The sequence below is a fragment of the Carassius auratus genome, chromosome 28 (assembly GCF_003368295.1).
Source record: "Carassius auratus strain Wakin chromosome 28, ASM336829v1, whole genome shotgun sequence".
Taxonomy (NCBI): Eukaryota; Metazoa; Chordata; class Actinopteri; order Cypriniformes; family Cyprinidae; genus Carassius; species Carassius auratus.
In genome coordinates, this window is record NC_039270.1 from 23,052,271 (window position 1) to 23,065,954 (window position 13,684).

Here is a 13,684-nt window from a genome sequence, read left to right on the forward strand (position 1 = left end):
GAGCGAGAGAGAAATTAATAACTAGCCTATTGGAAAATTAATTACCGTTTTTTTTTCAACAGGTTACTCACAAAATCATTACTTGTCAAACAATTTCTGAAAACTGACACTCAGACAGCAGAATCACACACCAAATCTTGAAAATCCAGACAATAATTCTTGTTTTTTGACTCAGTTTTTTATTCAGTTTTAAATTACATAAAACACTTTGTGCAAAACACAACACATAGTTCTCTATGTAACATACAAAAATCTAACAGGAATTAATGTTAAGGTGTTTGCAAATGTTTGCTTTTGAGATGTATTTGTCATATTTTGAATGCAGAGCTTCATTTAGCAAGAGATGTGAGGCATTTTGCATTTCGCTTGTGCAATTCTTGGATTTGTGTATAAATTAAAAAATTAAAATAAAAGAAGGAAAGTTTTGAAAATTTTTGTAAGAAAATTTTACATTTAAATGTAAACAAATTAATACCCGCGGCTAAAATACGTGTAATGTAATTACTTCTGTAAATTTTCTTTTCTTAAATTATTTTAAGGAGAATGTATTCTTCCGTTACTAAGCCTGACTGCATCACGCCTCGTGACTATTTGACGGATTCTGATTGGCTAATTGAAGCGGTTTAGCCAATAGGAATGCTGTCGGCAGTTGTCGGCTCGAGACGTCAAACTCTTCGCTTCGCGGTTACAGTCGTGAAGAGACACGGGCGAGGTCGTAAGCTTATACTTTTAAGTGAAAGACATTTGTCGTCTTTAATTTATTTTCACAGTAAATCAGTTGACTTATTAGAACAATCGTGAATAGTATATATTTATAATTTATATCGCTAATAATTTATAGTGAGAGGCTCTCTGCCTGCAAAGTTCATTGTCAATGGAGGTAAGAGCTAAGTCTGAGGAAAAACTTTTCACCAACGTTAGTTCAGTTTTTCTGTCTGCTTTTTAAGTTAACTGAGTTACTGCCATGATAAAGATGACCAGGTGTAACGTAACTAATTAAAATATTAAATAACATAGTTAGAAAAGTGCAGTGATATCGACTCACGTTTAACTGTAAAGTTGAAGTCGGTAAGTTACCGTTATGTCGTATCACCAAAAAAAAAAAAAAAAAATCCCCACAAGGCCTCATTTACTGGATGTAAAACCTGTGTTTTTTGTCATGCCATAATTCTCTCTTTTACTTTAAGGTTAATAATGCAGCGAAAAACAAAATCAATGTGGATACAAATGGAGCAAGAACAGGCTTTGATCGATTTCATAATTCAGGACCAGACTCCTACTTTTCCTCAAACAAGCCTCAGGTGAGAAAGGCCTCTTCAAATTGTGGCTTTACTGCATCAATTTTCAATGTATAGATATTAATTAAATTGTAATTATTAAATTTAATTACATTTTATTTCCTCGTATGTTTGAATGTGTAAGTTAATGTCAGATGTCTATGGGTTTTCCCAAATGCAAAAGATGTGAAGTGTGGCTATTTTTTGCAAAATGAAATAACTATATTATATTACTTGCAATAGATATTTCAATAGATGTTTGGACCTGGCAGCATTTGTAACAACAGACTAATTAAATATTTTAAGGGCGTTCTTTGTTTAGCTTATTTTTACACCCACAATTATTTTTTAACATTTATTTTAGTTGTATATATTTTATCCATTTAACTTCCTTATCTGCCTTTAATGAACAAATGCTGTGTTCTTCAGTTGCAGAACAGCTTCAGAGACAGCGGACTGCTGTCACACAACCCATTCTTGGATGGCAAAGACTCTGCAGCACTCTCTTACACAGTTTGGCCAACTCAGGAAGAAGACTGTAAATCAGTGAACTGGCCTCAAGTCATACCTAATAACAGGTTAGTAGACACAGAGGCTATTAATGGACGTTATATATTAACATGCTACTGTGAGTCAAAATGGATTTGTTATTAAATAGAAAAATTTTGTTTTTTTGTATAGAAATCTGTTAGATGCCAATAACTGTGGGAGTGAGGCTGATCTTTATGGATTAGTGTCAGACATCTTGGAAGAACCAGATTCAATGGACCCATACTCCTCATATGTCTCAGAGAAGTAAGTCTTGATTTATGTGACAGAAATTAAACTATGAAATTATTACTAATTTATGTAGGTCGATAATTTACTAATTAGTGTAAAAATAGCTCATTTAAAATTCAAATGAATTTAAAGGATTAGTTCACTTTCAAATGATAATTTCCTGATAATTTACTCACCCCCATGTCATCCAAGATGTTTACATCTTTCTTTCTTCAGTCCAAAAGAAATTAAGGTTTTTGATGAAAACATTCCAGGATTATTTTCCTCATATTAGATTTAAATGGCTACCAAATGTTTCAAGGTTAAAATTATAGTTTCAGAACGATCGGTCATGTTTGAAAAAAAAAGTAAAATGTACATGCTTTATGTACAGAAATGCTCACCTTGCACTGCTCTGCGATGCGTGTCCATGACTTCACGTAAAACGTAATCACATTGAAAAGGTCACGCGAGATGTAGGCGGAAATACAGACTCTGTGTTTACAAGTCAAACTTGCTTGTCAAAGACTTAAGTCAAACGCAGTTTACAAAAATTTGAATATGTGTCATTGAACATACAACATTTTTGAAAAGTTGATGCATTATCTTTTCAACGTGATTACGTATTTCGTGAAGTCATGGACGCATCAAAACTAGATACATAAATCATGGGAAATGCAAATAGAGTATAACAATATAATTGCAGTAACAAGGATTTTAAAACAAATTTACCTTTTTCAAGATAAAGCCCTTTGTCTTTAAATGACTTTACATTTGTTGTGCATCCTGTTTGTGTTTATTTTAAAAATAAAACCTGTAAAGATAAATTTTTGGATGGCAATAGTCTATATAATTTGTAAATTTATTTTAATTAATATTTAAGAAATTTAAAATCATTTGACAGTGGATTAAACAATTATTGTGTTAAATAAACATACTTATACTTTAGATGACAAAGTATTTTTCACAAATAAATAAATATTTAATAAAAATATAACTAAAAAGGAAGTAAACACTGTAACCAACAGGGCACTCAGTATTCTGGGAAGTCTGTGTGCATCCGGAATCATATTTTTCAAATAAAGCCAGGTTAACCCTCATTTTACACACAGCACACTGTTAAAAGGACATGAATATGACAATGGATGAATGCAAAATGCAGCATAATTTGAAATCACGACTTTAAAGTTTAAAGCAATCAATTTACACAGACCGACCATCACACAGAGAACACACGATCATGCTGGATACACATACACACTTCGGTGAGCGTGATTTCACCAACTACAACATGTTCCTGGAACAACATTCCAATCAACCAATCAGAGTCGAGATATAACTTTTAAGTAAATATCTGTTTTAGGCTTAAAATCAGGATTAGGTGCTTCTATACCCATGCTAATAAACTATCATTTCCCTCTGATTTTTAAATTAATTATAGGTAAGGTTAGGTTTAGGGGTGGGGATTGGGTTAAGTCTGAATTTTTGGACAATAATGTTGATCCAGGGTCATCAACAGATGTTGATCCAGGAACATGTCTTACTTGGCAAAATCACTGCGACCTACACACTTCACAAGATCTCACTGCTGGATTTGAGTAAGTTTGACTAAGGTTTGTCAATTAAAATGTCCATTAGCCATTCAAAGATTTTTTTTAAATTATATAAATGCATATTTGTTTAATTCTGACGTAGTGTTGCACGGTGCACCGATACTTCAAAAGTATCACGATTCTCGGACATTAAAAACTTCACAATTTCTAAATTTATTAGTATCGATACTTCAAAGAATGACTGCGTTCCAGATTTGTAAGAGACGTATTTCATGTTGGTTTGCTTCCAGTGCCTCCCTATGGACGGCTGTGTTTTTATCTCCACACGCAAGCAGCAAAAAAAAAGAAAAAAAAAGAAAAAGCACTACAGCGAGATGGCTGCATTAGTAGCTTTACTAAACTGATTTGGCTTTACTAAAATGTGTGCATAATCGCATTAAAAAGTTTTAATAAGTTGTTCAGATGAACAAAGCACAAGGTTTTCTTGCATAATTAACATTTAAATTGTTTGGTCATCATATATAATATTCACATTAATCAGGGATTAAACGTGGAGTTATGTTCTGTATGCTAAATATGAAAACGAGCGTATCTGCACAGCTCCTATAACTGCGCTTTGTATCTGCTGATTGCTGATCAAGATTTACATACTTGGCTCACTGTCCCTGTATACGCATTCATTTAGTTCACGAACGAGATGTATCAGTTCATTCAACTCTCACTAATGAGCATATCTCGCAATCTCGTTCAGTGAAGGGCGGATTCGTTCACTACATTCAACAAATAACATGCTCCGTCACATATTGAGTAACTCTTTGACAGGATGAAACAGTTCACAGAGCTGTTCACGAGCTGCGCATCCGCTGCTAATAGCGCCGTGCTCGCGCGCAGCTGTGGAGGGAGCTTTAGTGAACGAGAAATATGAGTCTAGTAGCAACGTATCTTCCGTGATGTCCCCGATGGTAAAGAAATGTTACTTTATTTGCGGGCTGGAGTGGGCCAAATAATTTCATAAAAGCAGGACCCGCGGGTTGGAAAAAAAACCCGACTCGAGCATCACTAGGCTGCATGAGCAAGCACAAGTGATACTGTGGCCGCCGCTCCACGACTGGTAGAAAAAAACTTTTGACATTTAATCTTCAGAGTTCATAAACATTGTTTAATATAATCCCTGTTCATATTTTTTTTTTCAAAGTTCAGAATCAAGTTACATTTATTACTCTTATGTTTCTTATGATAACTGAGATAATGCTGCTAAATTTATTATTTCTTTACCTTGAATGTCATTGCTCTGATTTATTTATTATATTTTGACATTTCATATTTTGTTCAAATGTTTAATATATCTGCTGTTCATATGTTAATTTATTAGTGTGTTATATGATTAGAATGTTGTCCTGGTTTTAAAATAAAGCACATCAATGATATTTGAGAGTGTATTTTCCCTTTTCAGGAAAAGTATTGAAAAAGTATCGAAATCGCAATTCTTGACTAGGTATCGGTATCGAAACAATAATTTTGGTATCGTGACAACACTATTCTGACGGCAAACGAGAACGTATTATAATTACTTATAATATAAAAGCAATCATATTAATACTTTTTGTATACATTAATTCCTTTGTTTAAGTGTTCTATCAGATTATTAGACAAGTTTCTATCCGTATTAGACAGAACTGTTAATGTTGACAGCGAACAAGAGAGAGAATATGAGCTGTGTGTGCTCAGGCGCTGCCGCTCTCAGCGCTGTCAAAATAAAAGTCTGACGCACCGTCAAAATGAAAGTCCCGCCTCAAACACATATCAGTTATGCAGAAAAACTTAACGGCCGATGCCGATATTTGAAAAATGCCACATATCAGCCTTGGTGATATATCGCTCAACCACTAGGAGGGTGCTCCACTATAGTGTCTTTTGTATGTATCAAATTATATAAATTACTTTCTTCTTTCGGACGAATCCAATCATAGTTATATTAAAAATTTTGGACTGTTGAACAAAAACACCCAACTTCTGCCATTCTAACACCATTCAGAGAGCAAGGGAAGATTTTAATATAACTCTGACTAGATTCGTCTGAAAGAAGAAAGTCACATACACCTAGGATGCCTTGAGGTTGAGTTAAACATGGGCTAGTTTTCATGTTTGAGTGAACTAGGGGTGTGCCGGTTTCAGAATTGGTGATGACGGTTATGACGTGAGTAGGGCTGCACGTTCTCAAGTTTTTCATTAACCGTTAACCGAGGCCCTTAGCGGTTAATACTCGGTTAACCATAGTGTGCCATAGTAACCATAACCATAGTAATATCCGGACATTGGCCGAAAAAAAAAGGAATGTCCGACAAAATGTAATCTCTCCGGTCAAATTGTCCTATTAAAACTGCCTAATAATGCCGCCCATGAACACAATCTGAATTTGAGAATAAGCCTAAAATGTATAAGGCAAAAGGTAACAAGCAGACTCCACGGCCGCCTCGCTAAGGCTATGACTATGTTTGACACGTACAATATTTGAAAATCGATAATTATTTATTTATTTAAATTACATTTATATCTGAATTTATGTCAACCTATAGACTTTCAAATATCAAAATGTCATGAATTAATATGTATTTGTGTACAAAATGACATATAAACATATTTTCCTATTATACTTTGCCTGGAAACGCTTCCAACAAGGCGACGGTTCTATTTCTAGCATGCACGCGTCGAGCCGCGCCTGAGCCGCGCGTCTCACGCAGGCAGTCGGCAAGCTCTAACCTGTTAACATGGGAACCGAATTAAAAACAGACACGCCACGCAGCTGAGATGCTTTCGCCACGCATCCAGTGTGTCCTGACCGGCCTAATGATGCCCGGGTGTTGGCTGTTGAGATTACAACAACGAGGTTGTACTTGAAGTATATCTAAGCACTGTATTGCAATACTTGCATTTTGCCCCGTCACTCGTATTAGCCCGCTTCATATTAGAAAAATGACTTCTTCTTGTGGACATTACAAATGTCTGGGAGCGCTCTGGCGGTCTCTGGTGGTGCAAAAATGTATTACAACTAAATTCAATGCACGCCATTGACGTCACTTAACCGAGCAAAATGTTTCACTCGGTTACACAATTTTTAACGGTTAATCGGTTAACCGGTTAACCATGGACACCCCTAGACGTGAGTCAAATGTGACGGTTCATAACATAACCGTCGGGGGGGGCGGGGGTTAGTGGATCTGCCGTAGAGTTAATTGGTTGTCCTTGGAGATAGCGGGTTAACTCCGTGTCAGCGCGCACTCTGATCGGTAAAGGGGCAGAGATTTCAGACCTCCGTTTATTAAGGAGATCTGTCACAAAACTCATCATCCGCGCCAACGTTTTTTGAGCAAATTTCAAAGTCGCACCCGCCCGCCATCCGCTGATTTTTTTCGGTCTATGGCGATGCAATACTTTGCTGATGTGAGCCGCGAAAAAAAGCCATTGTCTGTTCTAGAAAGGATGCAGCAAAGATATTTAATGCTAATGTATGAGGCATAGGCCTACGCTGAGTTTCATTTATGATGAGATGCGCTCTAGTTCACAGTGCAGTGCAAGTGAATGCGTCACGGTTATCATTGTCTGCTATATTTGCTTTTTATTTATTAAAATACATGCAATTGGTTGATGAAACATTTATTAAAATTAAGATAAAATTTGTACAAAACGAAATTCGTTTTTAGGAAAGGTTTTCTACAAAGCAAAATTTTATGAAGTGGTAAATAACATGTCTTGCAATTTACAAAACTTCATTAAGTGGTAAAAACCATGTCTCCCGATATATTGCGCATCTGATGATCCTATCTAAAAAATTAAAATAATTTTTGATAAAAAATGTTTGTAAAAATATTTTAATGACACGGTACACGGTACTTATATACTAACCGTCACACCCCTAGAGTGAACTAAACCTTTACGCATTTTTAAGCAGTTTTATGTTAACAAGTAATTTAATAATTTAAGCCCAAAATCAATCATCTTTTTTAAAAATGTGATGTTTTGTTTTCAGTAGGCTAGCATCTAGTCTGAAAGATGTTTGGTCTCCAAAGTTGACAAGAGAAGACCGGATGCAGTACTTCAATAATGAGGTACAGATGTCGCCCATTTCTGGATTCCCAACGAAACAGATTTGTCCTAAACCAGTCAGCAATATTTCTCCTCAGCCTGCTGGTCGAGAATCTCATCAGTGGGCCGAACTTCAGAATCGTAATGGTTTTGATTCTTTTGCACTTCCCTGCAATTTCTCCACCTGTAATGGAGAGGCCGACAAGTATTCTCCTCAAGATATCCCTCGCCCCCCAGGCCTGAGCACACCCCCAGCATTAAGCTCTAGCCTCTACCAGACCGGGCCTGGTAAACTGGACTATATTACACCTGAGAAGGAGGAAGGATACCACAGCACCACTAATTGCCTGTCTGATTATATAAACTCAGTCAACTCAACTCCATCACTCAACTCCTGCTGCCCTCCACAAACAATGGATGACTCCTATTTCAGTTCATCTCATGAATTTTCATGTCTGAGCAAAGATAAACCGAGAAACACCCAGTCGTTCTCTGTGCAGGATATCAGTAAACTGGCCTTTCTCTTGGCAGAGCAGGATATGAACTATTGCAGAGAATCCACCCAGAATGGTTTTTTAGCACAGAGGAATCTTGAGGAAATCATGGCAGAGCAGAAGAGTCACGCTTTTCAAAGGATGTCGGAGCTTATTACTCAAACACCAGATTTTAAGAGAGAGGTGACACGCAACCATATGGAGCAAAGAGGAGCTAAAGTAGTGGATAAAAAACAAAGTCATTATACTTTGAATGAATTTTCAAGGTTTGGGCCACCAAAGACTTTTTCTCCTACCATCGTGCCTCCAGTCCTCCACCCAAACAGAGAAGCCAGCCTGATAGGAAGCAGCACCACCCAGAACGGTGTAAAGCAGTACCAGCCTATCCATTCAAACCATTACCAAAAACAAGCTAAGATTTCAGCAAAGACCAACAGCAACAATGAATCACAGGGTTTTGCAAACCTCTCAAACACATCAGGGGCTGTTCCATTGCTTCCTTCTCAGCAGTTGTTCCGTCCTGCAGCGAGAGTCTCGGCTGATTTGAGTCTGGGGAACACACTAAATCAACATGGTGCGATAGGCCAGGTCAGTCTTGAGGAATTAAGGAAAGGAGCGGGAAATGTGGATATTTCAGATTTTGACCTCCAGCTGGAGCAAAACAGGTTGTCTGCGGGCCTCATGGTCGATGGGCGTTTTTCTCCGTGCTTTGGCATGAAACCTAAACTTCCTGGTTTCCCTAAAGAGGCAGACAAAAGAACAGGACTCCTGCAAAATCAGTATCAGGGACTGGGCAGTTTGTACGGAGGACAAATCAGACACAACGGAGCAAGTTCAAACTCAGCCAAAGCTATACCATCACAACTTTTCCCATTCCTATACCAGATGGGTGATCCCAGAAAAAGCACATGCCATCTGATTCAGTCACAGTCGCCTTACTGCTCTGTGCCTCTCATCGACATGAATAAACGTCTGCCAGAGGGAGAAGTTTCGCCATTCAGCCCTTATCTACAAGAATGCATTGGGCTCAGCCAAACATCAGGAGATGGGTCTTTCTCCGGGTTTCTGTCGGCCATGACTTTACCTAAGTTTGGCAAGGCGCTCGGAAGCCCCAACAGTCAACTACACTTTTACTTGGAGGAATGTTACGAGCAGTGGAGGATGCTGGAAAAAGAGAGAAAGCAAGTAAGCGGGATGTTTTTGAGACATAAGTGTATTAATGTAGTTCATGTCTGAATTTTCAGGTATGTGGTGCTACACTGACATACTTTTTGTCATAGAATAAAACCTGAAAATATCTTAAAGCTGCAGTACACAACTTTTGGCGCTCTAGTGGTTTATAAACAGAACCTCAAGCGTCTTGTGGAAGAACATTGTAGCCGGAACTACTTCTCTCTGTCTGTGTTTATGATGAACAGTGTTGAGCAAGTAACTCAACAGTAACTGAAAATGTAATCTGATTACTGATTACTCCTTTTAAAAGAAATCACGTTACTGTTCTGATTACTTTATTTCAAAAGTAATTAGTAGTTAGTTACATTATTAGTTACGCTACTTTTTTCCATGAAATTTATGAAATCCCAGCATACACGATCCCGATAAATATTTGATATTAAAGCAACAACATTCACCGAACACTGTTATTTTAAACTAAAGCAAGCAGCTACTGCAGGCATGCTTTGGCAGAATGCAAGCAAAGAGCGCTGCATTTATTATCTCTAAAAGACATCTCAGTTCATGGCAATCTCACAAATCTGTTATAACACAACAAATATATGCATAATGAATCTTTTATAATGTATACAATTTGTGTGTTATAATGAGAGGATTCGTGATTTGTGAGCGTGCAAATTTCAGCACTGCATTGCTCAACTCTGCAAACACACGTTATATCTTAAAAAGAAACTCTGCATACACTTGCACCTGTTAATCATTTATATGTTATATTAGTTCATGTTGTTTTTGTGCAATAGATGAATAACAGTTTATTTGTTTTAGAAATTGTATGTTTAGATACTGCTATTTTGCGGGAGTGCCATGAATCATTTTATTCTCCAGCATCCCGCACACACACAAGTGTCTACCCGCTCACAGCTTTATCTTGTCACATCTTGGCTTGTAACTATACTCTAATTACTATTTTGAAAATTATAATGCATTTATTCCTCTGTTACTAAAAAAGTAATCAAATTACAGTAACACGTTACTAAGTAATGCGTTCCTGACAAACACTAATGACGAATCACACAGGTCCTGGGCCACTCCACAGCGGTGCTTACAAAAACCAGTCTAAAATAGTCAGAATATAAACACTTATTATGCAATTTAAGCAAAAATCCATTCAAGAAACTCATGAACTTAAGGAAGATGGAATGGGAAATGCTAAAATGCTAAATTGTTTCTGGGTTTTTGGTATTCAAAAATGCATTCTTGTTTCAGCACTCTAATAGACTAAACAATGATTTATTTTTGGAAAATAATTTATGGAAAAATAAGTTACTTGAATGATTTTCTTGCACAGATTCTCTCTTGGTGTATCATGGTACTGAATTGTTTTTTCTGTTTTCATTTCACAACCATGATGAGGTGACAAACTAATATAATGTGTTCTTTCTGACAGGCAGAAGCTGTTCTTACAAAGACTTACCCGGGGAAACGTGTGTCTGTGGTGACCAGTAGTGTTTTACCTAAAATGCCTCCAAACCCCTCCAGACTGGACCGCCTCATTGTAGATCAGCTGCGTGAACAGGCCAGGGTCAGTCGTGTGTTACTCATAAAAGTCTTGTCGAGGGGTTTCAAACAGGGGGCCACAAGAGAGTGCTAGTGAGCCTGCCTTAAAGTTCAAACAAGTACAGTGTAAAAATGCAACGGACATAAATTATTATCAATAGTATTATGTTATCATGAAAGAATAATCAAAATGATTTTATTCTATTGGCATCCATAGTGTTATGTTGTCTTCAGGTTTTACATCTAATAGTAAGTAATAGTAATCTTAATAGTGGTGGCTGGAAAAAAGAAACTTCATAGAAAGTGAATATTTACACATATGTATCATTTCCATTTTTGCCTACGGTGACCTTATATTCTAGAATTAAATGTACGTGTTTGAAACTGTAGCACAAATGAATGATTTTCTATATTATAATGAAGACTTTTGTTGTGTTTGTAGGTGGCAGGTTTGCTAGGCAAAATGGAGCAGTTGCGCAGTTTTCCGCTTCATGCTAATATTGGCTCAGCATTAGACAGGCATCTTGAGGTCATCTACATCACTCAGGCACGCCGCAAGGATGAATTCATCAATGCCAGCAGCAGACAGAGGCAGCCAGCGGCCTCCTTTAGAGAGGACAGGGGTTAGTGAGTCATACACTGTAACAAAACCAGGAAATACACACACAAAAATACGAAATCTTATATCATCTAGTGTGAAGCCACAATCCTAGAAAAGTGGAAGATGACAGGGCTTGGTAAAGTCCCACTCAGTCTTAGTTTTACTGCTTAAGGCTGTAATACACTACACAACTCTGAACAGATTTTAAAATACTGGGCATCATACACTTACCAAATTTGAAAACTCGTACACTGGCATACACTTTCACATTTTTTCTAACTACAACAATCTCATGCGGAAACATGCAGATTGTTGCTTGGAGACGCGTAACGTGTTCTAAAATCAGCTGAAAATATCAAACATGTTTGATTTCCTCTGAGTGGATCAAATCAAAGACTGCAGTTAAAATATTGGAGTCTGTGACCATCATACACTATTGTGATTTTTTATGAAACCTGTCATCTCAAATTTCTCAGACTGGCTCTGACTTCTGCCAATTAGAGACAATTTCTCCAGATAGTAAATTGGAGGAAAATTGGGGCAAAAATTGGTAGTGTATTCCAGCCTTTAGTAACAGAACATTTAGTTAGTAATTGCATCTTGTGTGTAAAAAGGTAAAGAAAAATCAAATAAAAAATATTTTTCACATCTCACAGAGATCCTTCTGTTGGCATCTGCAGTGAAGGACCTCTGCAGCAGCACCAGAAAGGCCCGGACTGCTCTCTGGTGTGCATTGCAAATGACTTTGCCCAAAACAAACAGTTACCCAGAGGAGAGAGTCGAGCTGGGTACCTGCTCCCCTTTAGGTCAAGACAGCCCTGAGCAAAGCAGCTTGGAGAGGGCACTGACTGCCCTGTGATAAATTTCTGGCAGGTAGACAGTTTTTTTGTGTGTCTTTTGACACACGGTTTAACCTGTCCAAAAAAGTGCAAGAGGTGATGGGATTGCATTTTAAGAAGAGTGAATGAGTTATTTAAGTTATTCCACCAAAGTGATACGTTAGGCTCAGTTGTGGGCAGCAGATGGAATTCTTAGTTCATTAATATTTATCAGTCTTCTGTGAAAACCACCAATCAGATTATAATCAAATTCTCCAAAAGACATGGAATTATGGCAGTAGTACTGAGCTATTTTGTTTAAGGACCCCAGAAGAACTGCCAGTATAAACGAGACGTTTTGAGAGCGCATGAAAGAATGATTTAACAGTGACAGAAAGAGAGATGAAATTAGAAGAGGGAACTTTTAACTGGCGAATGGTGATAATGGAACAGAATGTATGGCAAGAGCAAGATCTGTGGCTTTGGAGGATAATGGGATATGTTTGCCCAGTTGACCTAGAAATGTATAAATAGTTGCACAAGAAGCAAAAATGATTTGTGTTGAATTTTTTTTTTTTTTTTTTTTTTGACAGTTTAATTAGTGTCTCCTACAACATATTCAAATCTAATCTATTCGAATCTAAGCTAATTTTAGTTCCAGTGACACACATTCAGGCAAAGACAGTATTTATGATCAACAGGACATGTTCCAGTTGTCCTTTTATTACTTTACTTATTTATGTGCGTGATTCTTTGGAGTCAGCACTTGGTTTTTAGTGGTCTCACTGAATTAACAATGACAATCACACCTTTCCTAAATCTGTTTTGTTTATGGAAAATTTGAAAGTGAATTTATTTATTTGCAGTTTGTTTATCTCAATTCTGAATTCAACTCCGTATTCTCTATATTTCAATGTATGTATGTGGTCAATCTGTCTGCGATGTAACTCATTTGAGGATATATTGAGTAGCTGAGAGTAACATCATTCATGCACTGAAATAAATGATGTCAACCACGTTACTAGAAAATGCTACAGATTGACATAGTTCATATGACGTGTACTCATATTGCCTTTGTTTTTTTTGCTTATGCTTTTGTTCAAGTTTAACAATTAAACTTACACAACACAAAACCACAGAGTGGAGTGTAAAACTGCTGTTTATATAATTAAACATTGATTGAAAATCAAAATCAATGGTCTGATTTAAAAAAAAGTTGATCCCAGTCCGTACGCAATGAAACTAAAGTCATTCAGTAACGCTGCAGTGAATTTGACTGTTCACTTACAATAATTGATGTTTTAAAAGAACAGTTTTAGGACCGACTTTCCAAAAACGGTTAGTTGGCTGAGTTACGAAAGCCATTTGT

The 13,684-nt window shown here is 37.0% G+C and overlaps 1 protein-coding gene across 1 annotated transcript; it reads left to right on the forward strand.

Annotated features, from left to right (window-relative positions):
• The first annotated feature begins 417 nt into the window (after positions 1-417).
• LOC113047234 (meiosis-specific coiled-coil domain-containing protein MEIOC-like) lies at positions 418-13,455 on the forward strand. Its single transcript, XM_026208570.1, has 8 exons — positions 418-880; positions 1,188-1,301; positions 1,707-1,855; positions 1,959-2,072; positions 7,617-9,351; positions 10,787-10,921; positions 11,339-11,519; positions 12,154-13,455. The coding sequence occupies exons 1-8, from the start codon at positions 875-877 to the stop codon at positions 12,354-12,356; spliced, it is 2,637 nt and encodes an 878-aa protein (XP_026064355.1). The 5' UTR covers positions 418-874; the 3' UTR covers positions 12,357-13,455.
• Positions 13,456-13,684: the final 229 nt, after the last annotated feature.

Coding starts and splice junctions, on each gene's coding strand:
- LOC113047234 (XM_026208570.1), top strand. Junction 2,073..7,616: donor TCCTCATATGTCTCAGAGAA/GTAAGTCTTGAT, acceptor TTTTGTTTTCAG/TAGGCTAGCATCTAGTCTGA. Junction 10,922..11,338: donor AGCTGCGTGAACAGGCCAGG/GTCAGTCGTGTG, acceptor TTGTGTTTGTAG/GTGGCAGGTTTGCTAGGCAA.